A 19,393-nucleotide genomic window follows, 5' to 3' on the forward strand; every position below is an offset into this window, starting at 1 on the left:
GGTTTCATCTTTTCACAGCTGGAAATTTCTGTCATACTTGAGCCCCAATGGGATCTTAGATTTTTGCAATCCATCATCAAAAGCAGAATCTCCGCTCTTTTGCATTTTAATCTCGAGTGATGTGAGATGGTTATTTTTACAGATACCGACGCTCTATTTTAGATATTCAACTCATTAATTCAAGAATAAGTGTTATGTCAGTAGAAAACGATGGGATTACTTTTGGCCAGAATCATTTCAATGTATAATATTACCTCTATTACTGGACTAAAATGAGAATCTCCTTACCACATTGACCCACCTTTATTGACCGATGTTGTCTCTGTATCTGTGATACATTGCTTTCTCAATATTCTTAAAACTGTAATTTAACACACTAAAACACATGCCTAAAGGGACATGATCAGTGTTCAAGATTAGCCTTTTAGTCTGCAAATGGCTTTAAAATTGAAAATGTACAGGTCTAAATATTTTTGGCCTTAAAGCTGCATACCAATGTTACCTTTTGTAGTACGGTGCAACTAAGGCTTGAATCTTTGAATATTATCTGGGTCTCATCCAGACTTCCTATGTGTAAAGTTAAGAAAACGTTTTTTCTCATCTGTCTTTCTTTTTTTTTGCTTCTTTGCCTCCTGTCTTCTCTCTCCTCATACATCTCTTCCTAATCTTCCATCCCCGATCCATGTTCCCTCTCTGTCTCAGGACATAAACACACACATAGACTAGTCATTTCTTATCGACTGTTCACCCGTCTCCAGTGCATCGCTCTATAATAACAGCCTAACTGCCCATGTGTAAATGTGACTCACTCAAAGTTTGTTGTGGTAAATTAGTCTCTCCTGGTGTGTCAGAAAAAAACCCAGCATCTTGCCACCACAGAAAAGTGTATGTGTCGACCAGAAGTGTGTGGATACGCTCGGGTTGCAGAAGAGTAGTTACTGAATGAAAAGAGAGCTGGGATTAAGAGCTAGGCTAACCCAGCTTGGACCTAAGAGAGCGATGAGGGAGATGCATCTTCACACCCCCTCCTAACTTAATACCTGTCAATGCGAGCAGCCTCTTTTGAGATGCTTTCCAACATGGACATTTTCCTGAACTTTCCCTTCTCAACCTGATGCGTCATATTGCATCACAGCACTTCGAGAACTCTGTCCAAGTCCACCCAAGAGCCACCATACTCTCGCTGAAGTGCCCCATGTTGAGTCTGTGGATAGGGCTTAACTAAAGTCTGTGTGTGCCACAGCTGTGGCTTTATCTGTGAAGTGCCAACTTGGCAACCCCTTCGCCATCAGCCGCTACTCCAGGGATTGTCTGGATGCATGTGGTGCTGCCAGACTGCCGGGCACACACACTCTGTCAATGCTGGTCCATATACGGTACATCTTATTATTCTCAGAGAAGGAAAAATCTTTTGTCCGACAAACACTGAATATAACATGATTAAAGGCACATTTAATGATGTGGTGTCTAACTTCGAATGCTACAAACTTGTTAGGGCGACTGGTTATGCGCCTTTCATATGCACAATAGTTTTAATAGAAAAAAAAAATGTTTTCGTTCAAGGATATTTTCAGTCACTTAGGGGGGAATGGATAAACCTCGACAATATTAACATGACTTTGTTTTAATAGCGAGAAAACAATTGACTTTGCACACATGCTGCAGAAGTAGAACAACATCAGTATTCGTTTCTGGCCACTGGATGTCAAGTCCAATATTCTTAGCTTTGTTTTGCTCGGTCACCAGCTAGTACCATACTGAGGCTTTGTCAGAGCTGTTCTTATGCTCTGACTCTTGTTAGCAACAGTGAGTCCTTTCACATTATTTGATACTCAAATAAATAGTTGTTCCAAAGTTGTGTTTTTTTTCCTAACATGATAAAAAAGGCTGTGTTTTTTGTTCAAGAGAACAATTTGTATAGTTGTACATGCTGCTTGTGCAAAGTGATTTTTTCTCTCCTTGCCATTTAAGTGGGCATTTGAGTCAAGGGACATTTTGAAGGGTGAATGATGATAATGGTATGATTAGCTTTATAAATCTCTAAAACAACCGATTTTCAGCTGCTATTGCCGCTTTTGATCAAGAACACAAAAGCTCTTGGCCAAGAAAAAAAAGGAAAAGAATCACAAGTGTGTGATACGCCCGTCCCTTTTCATCGGTCATGATTTTATTGTGCGTCGATCTCTCTCTCAGCCTGTTTGCTCTGCTCGCAATTGTTTGAACAACGATGACAACAAACAAATTTCATGCTGTATTAGGGAAACCAATTACGGAACCTGGGCCATTCCGGTAAAAGGCAGGGACAACTATTCATAGCCTTCCTCTCGTCGGCTCACTGCAATGAACCGGCGCTCCCAAAGGGGGGCTGTGCAATCTGAGATCGGTCTAATGCTTCCCACCACAGCACTGGGACTCTGCAGCAAAGAGGATGAGAAGCCTTAACAAAGGGAGGCACCATTGACTTTTTCCTCAAGGTCAAAGCAATTGGTTTGCGCTGAAACGGATAACGTATGTGTGTCTCCAGAAATATTTTGTCATCTTATATTTGGTTCAGTGAGGAGATATGGAGCTGCGCCCTGCATAACGGATTCTTAGTTTGTCGTAGTTAAGGTTAGCTAGAAGACCTCGTGTGGGCATTGAAATGGCCCATTCTAAACCTACCTCAGCCGAAACTATACATGTGCATGTGACATTTCTAAAAAGCGTATCTAAATTTAGCTGCCTTGCAACATCATAAATGCCTGAATGTTCCTGTCCGTTCAAGCACCTATGGGCAGAAAGAACTTAAAGCATCAGCCAAACTGGGACGATATGCAAAAAAAGATCATATTGTGATTATTTTTGACAGATATTGATAATATGAGTCATGGTTTTAGTGAGAATTTTTGAATTTGATTTTCAATAAAAATAAAATGAAATGATGACTGATGAGGATTTTGCTGGGGCCTGTACCAAACAAGCATGTTCTGGAGAATATGACCTGCATGTTGTTGCATCACAATGCTTCATTTAAAATGGTTTGTTATGATCTACATGATCTTTTTCCACAAAATTGCAGAGCCTGCACTTATATTATTGCTATTTTAATAAGGCTTTGGTTAATTGTTCAGCCCTTGTTGCTCGAGTTTGAATTCTTGCTACGTCTGTGACTGGGCCTCAGCTGGGCCTTTTAGCTTGTGTGTTTATCCAGTTGGTTTGCCTTCAAATAACTGGTAAAGGCATACTAGCAGCAACACCGTCAAATTTAAAGATGAAGAAAAATGTCTTTTCTTTCCCAGATCTTAAGAGCATTTGTTGGATAACATTCTGGTGCATTTAAGCCACACACTGCTCTTATATTTGACAGACTGGACTTTGTTTATTGGCTTTGTTGGAAGTTGGAATACTACTAGTAGCTCCCAAGGCAATGCTGCTCATAATCATCATCATCACCATCATCATCATCATCATCATCATCATCATCATCATCATCAGAGAATTCAATGCTGTGTGATCTGAAGCCAAAAACAACCACTTCATTTTTTCTCCCCTCTTCTATCTGCTACCGAGCAGCACAAGTGTCTCCAAGAGCAAATGTTTCATAAACCTTATTTCAAGCCATGAGGCATATTCAAACTTTGAGCATGCACTTGTCTGTGTGGAATGATGATCTCTAAAAGGAGTCTTTATTCTTTCTCTTTAGCAATTGAATGACTTTTGCAGAAACAACGTTTAGTGTGTCCAGTTTCAGAAGAAAGCGATCAACATATTTTAATCGTATGACTTATATTTTGTGTGTGTGTTGCAGAATGCCAAGCCCTTCCCCTCCTCAGACAGCCTAGCGAAGGTCCAGGAGGTAGCAAGCTGGCTTTTGGAAATGAACCAGGATCTGCTGTCGGGGGGCAGCAGCAGCAGGCGGAGTCGGGGGCCGGGGGGTCCGGCAGTGCGAGGTAACGCCTCCTCCACAGCCCGGGCACCCCAGCAGGCAGCAGAGGAGGGAGACGAGGATGAGCACATGAACCGGGTAGTAGAGGATGAAGAGCAGCTGCAGCAGAGGGTAAGTTCAACTCACATCCAAGAAGTTATGTCTTAAAGCTGCAACAGTGAATCAATAAGCAATTGACTAGTAAATTAATCGGCAACTATTTTGATGATCGATTAATTGGTTTAGGTCATTTTTATGGAGGAAACGAGTCCTTAAATTTGAAACTTTGTTCTTTAATGTGAACAAATGTGAATCACTAATGAAAATAATTGTTAGTTGCAGCCCTTTTATTTATATTATAGTGATATAGAAGTATATGAAATACAAACCCACATGTCAAAAGTGGGTTAGCAAGTTGTGAGCAAGGCATATAATTGTGGAAATGTCCTGATAGGTTGTATTTTTTCACATTGGTACCAAAATTTAAACTTTGGACAAGTATAAGTGCAACAGATTAAAACTTTCATCAAACCCTTACCACAGAGATGTTTTTTTGTCTTTTTCAAAGCCTGAGGCATCAGAGGTTGACGGTGTGAGGGAACAACCATGGGCGCCCAGCGATTCAGGAGCCAGCAACGGGCCTCGCGGAGACGAGGAAGGGGAAGAGGGTGAAGATGGCCCGCCAAACGAAGTGAATGGTAGGGAGAAAGGAGCTCAATGGATGTGGGAGTCGGAGCAGAGGCGGCTGAGAGGTCAGCCGCTGGGCGAAGAGGACGAGGAGGAGGAGGAAGAGGAGGAGAACAACAACAGCAACAGCCACCAAGAGGAGGAGGAGGAGGCGGCGGCGGAGGAGAGGACAGAGGGAGGGGAGCCACAGGGAGGGGAGGAAGAGGAGAGGGAAGAGGGCGAGGAGGAAGAGGAGGATGAGGACGAGGAAGAGATGGACCAAGACAGCGATGACTTTGAACATTCGGCGGAGAGTGGGAGAGAGGAGGAAGAGGAGGAGGAAGGAGAAGGGGAGGAAGGGCTGCGGTCTCCCTCTCTCAGGAACAATGTGTCTGCTCCCAATAACAACCTGGACTCTGGTTGTACACACCAAAGCTCTTCCAACAAGAAGGTAAGAACAGCTGCTGTTTCAGTGGAACTTCTTAAATATACCCTCACTGTGCAGTATCCAGAGTAACAGGGACTGTTTCTATTGGGTTTAAAATGAGTTTCTCCTTTGTATCGGGTCGGAGGCTAAAGCCTGAAAGTCACTAAGTCACAAAACATGTAATTTGGGTGGAATGACCCTTTAGCATACTTCTGCAGCAAGTGCAACAGTTACTCACTGAAGAAGTATTTGATTGTCACTTCACCACTTTGAAAACTTCCCTACACTGTCCTGCATTGACAGTTAATGGTGCATATTTAAAACAACGGCTCCCTCTTTTGGCATAAATGTGTTACTGCACTTCACATATAATGCAACGTCCCCTTTAACAGGTGTTTACCAAGGATTCCTCAAATACAAGTCTTAAAGGTACACATGCCACATTACCACAGTGGCACAGATGGATTTTAAGTTCTGAAAGTACAGAACTATGTAAACAAAGCACATTCCTCTATAAGGGACACTTCTGATTGTGTGTCTGAATCTTTAAACTTGGACACAAAAGGTTTGGCCATCAGGTTACACAGATTTATCTGTTTGTTAATAAGTTGGCTGCTGTATATTTTTTCACATTATTTTTCTTTGAAAATGCTGATTCTATTTATTGCAAAATAATTCTGCTGGTAGCTTGATTTGATGGCTCCATTAGGTGAAGGTTGTCAAAGGTTTTGTCCCCAGAGTCCCTCTGAATTTAGACTGGGGAAAGGGTGAAAGGTACATATATACACAGTTAACCTATAGCGAGTCCTGGCCATATCACTTTTTTGTTGCTATTTTCACATCTCATCCTGATCCGAGTAAATGTTGATTATTACAGGACTCCTACCCAACATCTGGGGTCATTTTACATACCTATAAAAGACAAAGTTTGTCCGAGTGATTCGTTAATGTCGACTGTCCGAATGGGAACTCACTCACTTGATGGCGCCTGTAAACGTTAATGCAGATGCTTCTGCAAGTGGGGGACTCACAAAGTAGTGCAAACTTATTTGTAATGATACATTTGCTCCCTTTTATACAGTTTGAGGTGGTCCCCTCCCCTATTAACCGCTCTTGATGGTTTTACTCAATAGTTTAATATGAAGATTCTGTAAATCATTATATTATAAAGTTTTTGGTATTCTTCTGAGCAGCAGAAAGAATACATATTTGTCCAGGTGGTTGACAGAGTTTTTAGGGTTCTGGAAATTACGTTTTAACTGGTAATTGTTGTTAAATCACCATTATTGTTTTTTAAACATTGCTGAAACTGGTGCTTTCCAATGTCGCTCAAATGTGATGCTAATACTAGAAAGCCATTAACTGCCGCTATTACAATCTATGCCCAGTAGCACTGAGGCTGTTAAGGCAGCGTATGCTAGATGAACGCTTTACTGCGTTAGTTTCCCCTTTAATTTCTCATCCATCTGTTTTATTTCTAGTTATAGATGATAATGACTAAAGCTGTCATGGATTTGTTGTCAGCTGTGTAGTCGCTTGACTGCAGCCCTCTGACAAAGTACAACTGCCCACTCAGGTAGTCTTATTACTGCTGTTGAAGAGCATGTGCCTCTTAACTGTCACAGTGGTTTCCAGCGTTGTATGTCATACCTGTGGGTCTCTATATAAAGTGATGTTATGTGTTTAAGAGCCTTTGATTCGGCCTTGCATATATTGGCCTAAATATAGCCGATAGTCTGAATTTGCTCCTGTGTGTGTCTCACCATCTGACACAGCTGTCAGATAGGTTTGTCAAGGTCTTAGTTTAGTGGGCAGCTGGCTTTGATGGTGAATGTACACATTTTGTTCAGCTGTGGATCTTGTATGCTTGGAATTAGCAGTGGTGCTAAAAAAGTAGATTGGTATTTATTGACACTGTTTTAGGTATAATGTAAGTGTGTTGGCTAATATGTGAGGCCGGGTCGGCTGGGTGTGTGGGAAGCATCAGAGGCTGACTGAAAGTAATACATAACATAGATTATTAGATTTTCTAGTGCAAAACCAGGATTAAAAAGTGTGTCACAATGGAGGTAGTGGTAGTAGAAATGAAACCATCTTCATATGAGTTGCATGTTTTAAAATCCCTTTCCCCTAGAGCACATGCAGTCTTGTGAACGATGATGTGCATGTTGACAGCTGCAGCACGCATGTACCAAATGAGATGCAACAGTATAGTAGAGGATCAGTAGCCATGTTTGGAATGGGTATGCGTGAGTTCACATGGGGCTAGGTGTGACATGAACTACATGGTTCTGAATGTGTGACTAAGAGTGAATAAACGTTAAAAACTAGATGTGTACGTTTTAAATGCAGAAGCAGCACTGTACATGCCTGAGCATGTTTGTGATAAAGCCAGATTGTGTGTGTGTGTTGCCAGGCTTCAGGTGTGCTGTAGACTCAGGTTACCAGAATAAGACGCTTAATTCCCCCTCTCTTTTGACCCCGTGCCAATGGTATGATGCTGCCGGTCATGCTGATCATTTACCATTCATGAATTAATATTTAGGCTATGCTTTAACATCCCTACAGGCATAATATGATTTTCTTTCTTTTTCTTTTGGGAGTCAAATCAAAACCAGATTTACATTTAAGCAGGTGTCTGTCTATTCGAAGGTACAGAAAAGGGTGTGTGTCACATGATATTTTCAGAATATATGGTGATGGGTTAACATGCAGCTTGTAGCTGTTGGGCAGGAGCAGGTGTTGATATCTGTGTATCGTGTCACATTAGTCGCTTGGAATGCAGATTAATTGACATTGGCAGATGGAGAAATGTTAAAGGTGTTTATGTTTTTAAAAAAATTACAAAGAAAATTAGTTAATGCCACAATCCCCTAAGGAAACTACTTACATGAAAGGTAATAAGCAATGTTTAATAAATAAATATAATGTCTCATACTGAGATATGCTGTTCCTGGCGAAACATTTGACATAAGCAAATATATAGACTATTAAAATGGAAACGGTGTGGGAACTCCCAGGGGCGGTGAATATACAGTTACTAACACTGTAACCACCTGGATTGGAAACTCTTCATACAGCTCCGCTTTAAAAACTAAATAGCTGGCAAATGTTTAAAATAAATTGTATTTGTTGGACTGTAGAAAATTAAGAAGTTGACAGTTCAGTTTCCAGTGTTCTCTTTTTCTATACCTCTGCATGATTCAATGTGCAGTGTGAAGACGCAAATGTTGCTCTTTTCAATGTGCAGTTTGTTGTTTTGTCCAAAAGTAGAAATGAAATACGTCTTACAGTTCTATTTAAGCAACTTTTAAATCATGAAATTAAGGATACCTGTTATTACATGGTAGAAGAGATTGAGATACATATTTAAATAAACATTTGCTTCCAAAGCATAACCAAATAAGCAAGACTTAATATTAAATTGTTGTGATATGTCACAGTTTTTATTTCAAAACAAAAAAGCTGTTATAAGAATAAACGGCAACTAATTATGCCCATTTCAGGTTTCCTACAGTTCACTGCTGCCTGCTGATCATAGAATTTATTTTAGCATATCACTTATAGCCAGTGACCCAAGACATTATGTGATCTAACCGGATTAAATGTCTCATAATGACTCATCAGATACATAAATGCATCTGCAGACCCATGATGAAGCAAAGCAGGAGGGCAGCGACGGTGTTAAATTGACGGCAACACTTGCTGAATAAGGCATTGATTTATATGGGTTAATATAATATTTTTAAATTGTTGTTTCTACTCTATGGATATAGGAATACAAGCTTCAGGTTGTTAAGTAATATGAACTGGATCATAAACATACTGTTGTATGTGTATTGTACCGCAGGCTGCTCAGAAAGTGAGATATGTTCATTTATTGCTGTCTGAAATTGGAGTGACTAGTTTTCACTGTAGCAAACTTGGACAATTTGAGGCACATTTTTTTGCCTAGTTTTCTTCAAACACACATGACTGTTCATTGACACTAATTAAATATTTTTCTGCAGAAAAGGCAGCCTGCTTATTGTAGGTGGTGTTTCCCACACACTGGCCCTTGTCACACAGGCATAGATGAGCCACAAAGGATCAGTGTTTGCATCCACCCACATGAAAGCAACTAGTTTGAGTCACTACCAAATATATAGACGACAGTTTGTTTTCGCAGAAGCCCTCATCAAATCCTGATACATGGCTACTGTGTCTGTTGTACTCAGCAGACTCAAATATATATATATCTTTAAACTCAACTTTCTTTTTTAAATCATAGTTGCTCTTTCTTCCTGGTCAGCAACATGTAGTTTGTATTTGACATTATTTTGACATTGAATTATACAGAAATCAAACAAAGGAGGATGGTGCAATAAAATGTTTGTTGTCATCATACTTACGAAAAATTGACAATAAAATACCAATATAATCATTACTAAGGCCACTCCAAGTTGAATGTTGATGGAGGCTTTGTTGTTATTTTTAAAAATGATTTAGCTCTTTGCATTACAGATTTAAAGATCTATATGTTATTCACAAAGTTCCAAACACAGTCACCTGTTAAAATGTAAGGATTATGTCATTGCCACAATAGATTCTGGAAGCGTCTTCTTTACAAACTTGCCATTGTTAGATCGTTGCTGTATTAGGTGTGTATTGTTTTTTTGGAGTGCAGCGTTGTTGTCCTAGTCTTTGACACCAGGGGGAGTCAGTGGTATGAAAGTCATGGTCACACACCAGTTCATAGCGCCACAGGTTGTGGATGCTTCTGGCAGCTGTTCCCAGACTGCACCACAGTCCTTGTAATGAGTTTACCTAGTAATAAACTGCTGCTTGCTTCACATGGATGCTGTCCAGCTGTATGAGAAAGGGTGTTAGCTCTCATGTGTTGTCTTTTTTTCTCGTAATACCTGTGGTATTTGGTAAAGGTTGTAGCTACATTGCCGGCTGTTGAAGAGACAGCGTGGGAGTGAATGGGACAAAGACTGTGACGATATCTTTGTTTTACTAAAAAGCTATAATTCTACTGCATAAAACCTTCACTCTGCAAGTATTTACTGCGGGGTTATGTAATGAACCATGCCAGGTGCCACTTTGCCTCTGCATCAACCGTTACAGTTGTGTAATGCACATCTTGATTTCCTCACCCAAACGAAAAAGTCTGACTACTGTCACTACTGTCATTATGACACAGTGAGAACCAAGACCATAAAAAAGATTTTCCTTTCCCAAAGTCACCCCATGCTCCAGAGCTGTAGTGACGGCATTACAGTAAAACTGGCAGCACTGAATGGATCAGAACTATTCATGTCAGTGGAGTTAATTTACAGGTCTAAATCAATTGATACTACTAAAAACTAGAAACTAATATACCGTTTTGAAAGCTTACTCAATTAACTCAATATTCTGAAATAATCTTATGAGGAGAAAACGTTTGTCCGTCTTTTGCAAACACAGCCGTCTCATCTGCACTTCTCACTTAAATCTAAAGGTCTGCTGTGTTTTGTCCATTTTGGGATCCTGTTGTATAATTATTTTTGTGGCCTGAAAAGAAGGTAATTCCTTCATATGTTTTGCTCAAATGTCCGAATAACTTCTCTTATCAGATTATACTTTGAGCTTCAATGCTGATAACTTCATACGACACAGGCAGTGCCTAAAGTTTCCTACTTTCACAGAGCCTATTTCTGCAGACATGCCCTGTCATCTCAGCTGTTTTGAAAAGCTGGGAGTGATTTGTAAGAGTACTGAATTACTAGAAGCCAAACATTCTTGACCCTTTGACACTCCAGCAGTCTTGATGTCTCATCAGGGATTGCGAACTCAAAGACCAGGCAGTAATAAAGCGACAGTATTAAAAGAAAGCAGACATAAAAATGTCCCCCTGATATACATTGTTAGTTCACAGTACAATAGTAACTTAATGACCATTAACAACGTGTTTTGCTTAATCTACCTTTGTCTATACTCATTATATCCTGAGATACTCACATCAGGTTATCTTCCTTGTTGTGGGAGGAAACACCATAATTAAACCCCTTTCATCTGCAAAAAGTTAGAGACACTGATTGTTGGAACAACTTCAAGCACTCTAAAAACAAACTTCCCTCTTTGCACAAGAACCACCTCTTGGTTTGGGAATCTTGTTCCTGGATTGCTTGATGGCGGAAATGGCATAATAGATAATGGTTAAGAAAATGTTTTTATAGGCGTAGAGGACGAGCATTGCAGTGGATCCAAGGTTAAATATGTTTTCGTGGCTCGCTATTTTAACGTGTTACTTTGGACCGGTGTAGCAGACTGGAACAGTGTGTCTTTCACATAGCTCGATGGCCTAAGATTAGTCTGAACGCTCATGTAACCTCTACAAGGCCCACGATATGTCCTAAACAAGCGGTCACTCACAGGTCGGCTATTATCATACTGCATGTGGACTATTGTCATTCGTGGTTTTCTTAAGTGATAGGGAAATGGAAACTGATTAGCCAAATCATTCAGGTGGATTAAATTAGAAATGCATAACTCTCGGATACTGGATAAGGTCTGCACTCAGATATTTAATTTCATGCAGGACTATATGGAAATACTCTTATTATCCACTGTGCTGAAGGACTGGGTTTTATTGGGAGCCTGACATTCCAAGCTGAACTTGGAAAAGAAATGTGCCAGCAAAGACCAACTGATTAGACAAGTTGCATTGCCTCACGTTGTCCGTTAAAAGATGAAAATTTGAAAAAAATCTAATTGAGAATTTGTGTGGCTAAAAAGCTGCAACTGGCATTGTAACGTTCTGGCTTGCTTTGCTTAGTACTGGTGTTTTGTTGTACTCATAAAGAGGCAGAAAGCAAAAAATGAAGAAGAACGGCAGAAAACGGGTGAAATCCCAGATTTGCCTGGGTGAATGCCCAGTCGGAGAGCTCAGTCACCAAATGTTAGTTCAACATGGTCAATAAGCTGAACAGCTGCCGATAAGGCGCCAACCTCCTCCATTTGTGCTGAACATACTGTAAAATCTATGGGTGTTGTTCAGCCACAAAAAAAAAAACTCATCTGCGTCCAATGTCCTGATGTCAGGGCCCTCAGTGTACTCTGTTAGAAGTTCTGGCACCGTAATCCTCCTCAAACAATGGTGGATATGAGAATAGAAGAGAGGTTAAGCCCTGTAGGTCTTTTTTGTTTACATGTGTTCAGACATTTAAATGTGCACAGTGAAGGCTGCCGTTTACCACTCACTCAATCTGCGAATTTATACATATTCAGTAGTGAATGTCAGCTGTGCTCTGTTGCATGTTAATGTCCTGTGGGGGGAAAAGGCATGGAGGCTGAAAAAGTAGTTTTTCTATCACTGCACCTATGAGCTTTCTTACTTTCACACCTTTCACATTCGAGCCTTTTCTGGTGTCAAGGTTTAATTGGAAAACAATGACCGCCTGCTGCTTCTCATGGTGAAGTGAATCCTTATTTAAGGGCATGTGTCACACATACCAATGTTGGAGTGTGTGTGTGTGTGTGTGTGTGTGTGTGTGTGTGTGTGTGTGTGTGTGTGTGTGTGTGTGTGTGTGTGTGTGTGTGTGTGTGTGTGTGTGTGTGTGTGTGTGTGTGTGTGTGTGTGTGTGTGTGTGTGTGTGTTGTGTGACTGTGTGTGTGATCGTCTCCTGAAATATCCTTGGTGTCTTTGCTGACATGGAGTCACTGACATTCATTGGCACCTTGGTACATTGTGGAGGAAAAATCCTAACTTCTACACTTGAATCCATGTGATTCAGATGAGGATATTGTCATTTGTCTTTGTTTGTATGCTGACAGTTTTCCTGGGGTAAAGTTATCTGGTTTCGCTGATGGTATAGGCCACTAAGTTGGGAGGGCCACAAAAAGGGGTCAGAGAATGACCACAATGAGGAAGCTCCCTGGACACGTGGACTGCGTCAGACGACTGTTGGTACACATTCCACCACCCAGGGAGTCATGGGAGCAGATTCCACAGTGCCTGTCTGAGGGGAGGGAGCCTGAGTTGGTCCATCCTCTTTTCAGGCCTCCGACAACAGCTGCTCCCCCTGACTTGGGCACATCGGTGACCTCACACCCCAGAGATATTTTAAAGGGTGCCAGTCCAGCAGGGAGATGAGTTTTGAGTAGGAAGGCGCAACGGCTCAGCAAGCGCAGTCTTGATCCGTCTTTTGCACAATGGTTGTGAGGTTCAAGGAAGACGCTTCTTTAGTTTAAGAAAAGTTACCTGTGTACGACGTTGGTCGACCATCTTCTGGCGCTCCCTCTGGGATATGATACATTGAACTACCCCTCTTTTCTTTTTGCAATGCTGCGGCATTGCCCTATTCCCCGTTTCTCGTCTGGTGCACGGAAAAAGATGCCAAATATTGCCTGTGGGAAAGACAAGACTGCGCACGTCCCGCTGGAGGACCGGGCACTCAACCGGGCAGACCCCAAGGACGTTGCCTCGGAGCCGTTGCCCCCTCAGAAAGTACTCAAGATATTTAGCATCAACATCATTGCTCAAGGTTTGCCTTTCTGCCGCAGACGGGTGAGTATTGTATGTAATAGATTAGTCATACAGTTTGGGTTTGGTAGATCCAGAGAACCCAAAAAGGTCAAAACGTCATCATACTCTCGCACCCACGTTTACACTGGTTGTTGTTGCTTGGCCTAAAGGTTTGTTTGTCAAAAAGGCAAATCAAACATTTCAAGATGCTTAATTCCTGTTTTACAAATTGAAATTTTTCAGTTCCGCTGAAAAATGTAACATTACACGGTTTTTAGGTAATTACAGTGGGCTAATGCTGATGACTGTTATGTACTATATTTAATAGCTTCTGCAGTTCACATTGCTTAAGTGGTGTCATAAAAGCAGATGAGAACAAATTCAGACAAAGACACAAAGGATTTATTGTTTCATGAGATTTAAATAATACGTTTCCATACGTTCATAGATACAACGTGCGCTTGCCACGACTCCACCCACGGCGCGCGGCCGGCACCAACGTATAACCTTTAAAAGGCCGTCGCCAATGAGCCTATTTTTAGGTGAAGTTTTAGCAAAGACATAGATGCATTAGTTGGAGAGAAATAAAAAATTAATCTCAATTGAATTTATATTTGGATATGCAAATTAGTAAAATCTCAGATATTCACATAATAATTAACAATTTGGTTCATTACAGATAGTGTTACAGGATTTTCATACGCAGTCAACTTAAGTGAATGCACATGAAATTAGGAGTTCAAATTTGAGATGGATGGATGGATGGATGGATGGACTTTATTTATCCCAAACTGGGAAATTCAATATAATAAACCAACATATCAAAATGTTATTTTTATTTTTATCTTTAACTTTTACTTGATTTTTGTGTGTTATTAATTGGGAAGCATGTTTTTTTTATGAGAATTTAAGTTCTTGTTTTTATATTCTGTAAAGTTGAAGGTTGAAGCAGTTTGGAAACATCAGCATTCTGTATCTTTGACGTTACACATTTTTTCCTCTTTGACATCAAATTAGGTTGCACGATGCATGCTGTAACCACAACGCTGCTTGAATTAAAAGTCTCCTTTAACCATACTGCTGAATTAATTCAGCATAATGTGCGATGTGACTTGAAAAATTAATGAAACAAGACTCCCAATGTCAAGTGAGCTGACTCCCAAGCGAAAGCAGGGCAGTTTCTGAAAGATTAATTTATTTAGCTGCTAAATTAACCCTCTGCACGGCTGCTTACTCTCTGCTTGTGTTGTCACTGGTTGTCACAGAAAAATTGACTGATTAAAGTCAGTCTAAAAAATAATTAAAGTTTAATTGATGAAAACCATCATGTCAGACATTTGACAGTTTCAGCCTCTCAAATGGGAGAATTGACTCGCGCTTAAGCGATGATAAACTATCTATAGGCAATTTTCACTCAAGAAATATTTGACAGATTCATTTTCCATTTTAGAGTTAAATCAAATAAATTAAACTATACTCTGGAGTCAGTTGATTTTCATGTGGTATATTGAGATTTATTAAACAGGTATGATTGTTTTGGGCCTTGTTATAATCTGATTTCCTTTTTTAAAATTCAACTTACCATTAAATATCTGACGTGTCATTTAGGTCCGAGGTCCAGGAAAAGGTCATGAGCTTGGTATATTTCTTGCGTGTATTTGGACATTTACTCAATTTGACAGCCCTGACAAGATAATTATAAACAAATTCAAACCTGAAACCTTGAAGATTTTTACGAACGACTCCATTTGACCTCTGAAATCCTTCGGCGCTGACAGTTTTTCCTCAATGTCATTAGCGATGCCATAGGTAGATTAGCGATGCCAAAGGTAGGCAGCTATAAATGTTGCCCACTAAGGTTTGGATGTAGATTGTGTAGTGAGGAGAAAGTATCGAGCACAGACTTAAATAGAAATGAGGGTAGATGTCACAATGGTCGGGGTGTGTCGGCTCGTCGTTTCCTCGTTCTATGTTAAGCAGAGACGCACCATATCAGGAGGTTTCTTTAGTTCACTCAGCCACAGGCACAACAACGTTTTTTTTTTAATCACTGACTTGGTTTTAAACAAAGAGCAAGACATTGTGTTACACCTCCGTTGACAGCAAGATGTTATATATCATACCTAATTACCACCTCGAGAGCGGCCTGTATAATTTGATATGTTACTGTCGTACCTTAGCATCAAAGGCATTACGTCTTCATTTCCAAGATATTTACTTACTGTACGCTTCTTTTAGCCATACTAGTGACATGGCTCCGTGAATGGCAGTGTCGGTCTATCTAACACCCATTGTCATTAGACTTTGGTCAACTGTGTGTTTCTCTCTCAACCACTATTGGATAGCTCGCCCTAAAATTTGGCACATCTGTCCTCGCGCAGGGCGAAAGCAGCAGCTCCACCGTGTGAAGGGATCTTTGCTATTGTACAATTTTTTTTTATGCTTTTGTTTGTGTTGAAATAACAATGCAACCGTGCTTGTGCTCGAGAACACCTTTTCTTCTTTCGACTATTTGTTATTGTTGTTTAGAAAGGAAAAGAGAGTGCGAAGCTGTAGACTGCGGGCCGAAATGGGATCTTGAGCTTTCATGTTGTTTACAAAGTCTGATTTGCCGGATGAACTAAACGCAAGGTCGCACAAAGCCACTTCATGGTTTTGTTGCTCCTGTTGCTCTGTGCAGGGCTGAAGCCACGTGGGACTCTGCTGAACATTTGGCAGCGGTCTCCAGTGAATGGCATAGCTGGCATTTCTCAGGGTCTCTGCGGTGTGGTACAACTTAAGTTGCCTGAAACTGTGTCTTCAGAGGGAACACATTATTCTCTGTAGTACATATTTTTATTGAATATCTTCTATCCGTCGTCGTTGCTTTTTTTAAATAATTTGGACTTTATCATCCCTCCATCCATTCCAGTTCCACTTAAAATGTTGGACTAGACACAGGCATGCGTCTTTCTATGAGGACATAGTTTTTCTTAACACATCTCTTGAGTGAGATCTGTCGGGCAGTAAAACTTCTCATCTTGTATCAATTCAAAAAAAAAAAAAGTGTCCTGGGTTAAATTTCCACTCAAAACGTGACCCAGCAGAATCCAAACGCTGTATTTCCGGGAGCCAAAACGGGCATCCAGCTGTTACAGGAGATGGTGATCGAGATATAGAACATTTAACAGCGGGACATTTTAGTTGCGGTATCACTTTTCTCAGCCACCACGCCCTGGGCTGCAGGCCTGCTGAGTAAAGTGATCTAGACTTGCCCATAGCAGCTATGTCAGTATAAACAACTCTCAGCAAGATGCATCTGCTGTTTGAGCAGGTGCTCTGGGTGTGCTGTAAGTTTCTTTAGCGATTATGTACGGAGCCTTTGGGTTTCACGTGGTTTTGACTGTAGACATGCTAATTGAGAGATACATTAACTGCCGTGTTTTTTGTTCTATTTACATTTTTGGACATTTGTTGGGCGTTATCGGTTTATGATTTTAAGACTGAGCTGTCCTGGTTGCCGTGAGACATATTTACTACCCCCCCCCCCCCCGTTAGAACAGTTTCTACTGTCATCTGCTTAATGAAGACGGAGACCATTTAAAGAAATCTTAATAATAACTGTGGAGCTGAAGGTGGTTAACTATGAGGTTTTATCATATTGACGGAGATACATCGGAAAGCCTTCTGTCTCTATTTGAATTTACTGTCTATTTTTGAGAACACGTGACTGTATCATCTGAGAATATACATACTCTTTTTCGATTTGACCTGTGTATCCCTGTACCGTACGTGGCAGCTAGAGTCACACGATACTGCTCTAGATCCTGCTACTTGGTTGTCAGATGCACTTATCGCGACTGTAATATGCCTTTACTATTCATATTTCAGAACCAACTGTTTTCCATTACCAGAATTTTAACCTCAGTTATTCCTGTGATTGTGGTATTGTGGCATATTAGTTATTTGTTGATCACAATCATCACCATTTTTTGCAGCTTTTTTTTTGTGGCACTTATTTATCAAATTAAATAATAAGATGGAGATATAAAGGGACAGAACTTGTCATATCAGTCAATCGAGTGACCTGAAGTTAACAATTTCACAAGCAACGCACACATGTTTACATCAAGGTGTAAAAGGAGAAAGAAAAGCAATTCTCTGCTCCTTTTACTGAGATACGGCTTCAGCGGGAGCATTAACCGCAACCATCGCAGGAAAAATAGGTTTGTGTCTTTATTTAAAATACTAAGAGTCTCTTAGCTGGATCAGCAAAGCTGATTTTTATGTACTTTTTTATCAAGCACCATTACTTTTAGTTAACCTAAATAAATTCCCTCACTCTCCAGTATATGCACAGAAAGTTTTTATATGTGCTGCCTCTACCTGACTTCTTCATTGTTCAGTGAGTCGCGTTAAGATAAGCTGGATGCCCTGGAGGAGCGGCTGCCTTTTCTTAACGTTGCTCTCAGTAGATAAGTGTTGTGAAGAAAGTACGGCTCTCCTGGCACAAACACCATCCCTCAGGCTTGTCGACCAATTTTTTCCCTCCTGTTTGTGGACAGTCAAATACAGAATATTGTGTCTGACAGTACAAGAAACTAATGAATCTTTTGAAGTTTTTATTCTTTCATTTTTCCCCCTTCCATGATTACTGATGCAATACCTTGTAACATGCTGGATTGAAGTTGGTGTGAAGATGAAAAGAAATTCCTTGCTCAGTTTGGTTTGTTGAGCCTACTAAACTGTTTGTATGGTAGAGAATTTTGTGTTTGTTTTACGGCATTATCCCTTAAATAACATGGAAAATCTGACTACAATCGAGCAAAACAATTTATGATTGAGAAATACATTTTCTGTAAACATTTTTAACTTTTATCAACAAAACAAATGATTGAGAATTTTTTTTGATTGATTAATAATGGGAAGAATTATTACTTACAAGCCTGTTAATAATATAACAATTTCCAGATAATGCAATACAATCTCCACAAATTTATAAAACCTGATAATATTATCATTTCTCAGTAATACCAATAATGTTATAATCTTTTTAGTCACTATAATAATATTCAATACAGAATAAGGATGTACAGTAAGAAAACTAGTATCATATGGAGAATATAAGAAAAATACTTTATTTGGCTCTTCATATTTGATATCATTACATAGAATTATAACTTTGCTTATTTGAGAATATTGAACATTTCGAAAACATTGGTGGGATGCCACTACAAAATTGTCCCAGTTACTACAATATTGGGAAATTATTACATCATCGGGTTACACAAAAATATGGTTAACTCAATGTAATAATCTCCTGTGAATGTAATTATTTATTACATTATTGGTACAGAGGTTATCATATGAGTGGGTTAGGCATTTTATTACATTATTGGGAAGTTATCACATAATCAGGTTTTATTACATTTTGACGAGTTAGGTGGAGATTTTTATTACATTATTGGTAATTATTACATTACCGGGGAATTATTACATAGTTTGGTTCAATAAGCCTGAATCATATACATTAAGCAGAGGTTATTTGTTTACCCAACCAGGATAGTTAAAGTTAAAGTTGTAACCTTGCTACATTTGACCCCAGTTGCTGAGCGCGTGCGGACTGAATGCACGAGTCAATGATTCAATCAGAGCTGGCTGTGATCTCCCAGCTTCAAGCCCGTCTCTCTGTCCAGAAGTAAGGACCACACCGCACCACACTGCAGGAGGCTTGATTCCACTGCCCTTGGGCTCCAAATAACACGCACGGGAGGAAGGCATCTGCCATTGGCTATTCTGAGAAGCAGACCAATTCCAGGGAGCACACGGCTCCAGTCGGGTGGCTACCGAGCTCCCAGATCAGCCAAACCGTTCTATTTACCACCGATTCAAATACACCTGGAACTAAACATTTTTTTTAATGGAAAAA

The 19,393-nt window shown here is 40.1% G+C and overlaps 1 protein-coding gene across 3 annotated transcripts in view; it reads left to right on the top strand.

Moving 5' to 3' along the window:
- fbxw7 (F-box and WD repeat domain containing 7) overlaps positions 1–19,393 on the top strand; it is a 97,603-nt gene that overhangs the window by 24,767 nt on the left and 53,443 nt on the right. For 2 of the 3 annotated variants that reach the window (XM_035636997.2, XM_035636998.2), the window contains exons 4-5: positions 3,788–4,036; positions 4,473–5,021. In XM_035636997.2, coding sequence (XP_035492890.1) covers positions 3,857–4,036; positions 4,473–5,021 — 729 coding nt within the window. In that variant the 5' untranslated portion in view covers positions 3,788–3,856. Of the gene's footprint in view, positions 1–3,787; positions 4,037–4,472; positions 5,022–13,108; positions 13,528–19,393 lie in introns of those variants that run through there. The other variant, XM_035636999.2, reaches the window with a different exon arrangement.

This window comes from Scophthalmus maximus, chromosome 8 (genome assembly GCF_022379125.1).
Source record: "Scophthalmus maximus strain ysfricsl-2021 chromosome 8, ASM2237912v1, whole genome shotgun sequence".
Classification (NCBI taxonomy): Eukaryota; Metazoa; Chordata; class Actinopteri; order Pleuronectiformes; family Scophthalmidae; genus Scophthalmus; species Scophthalmus maximus.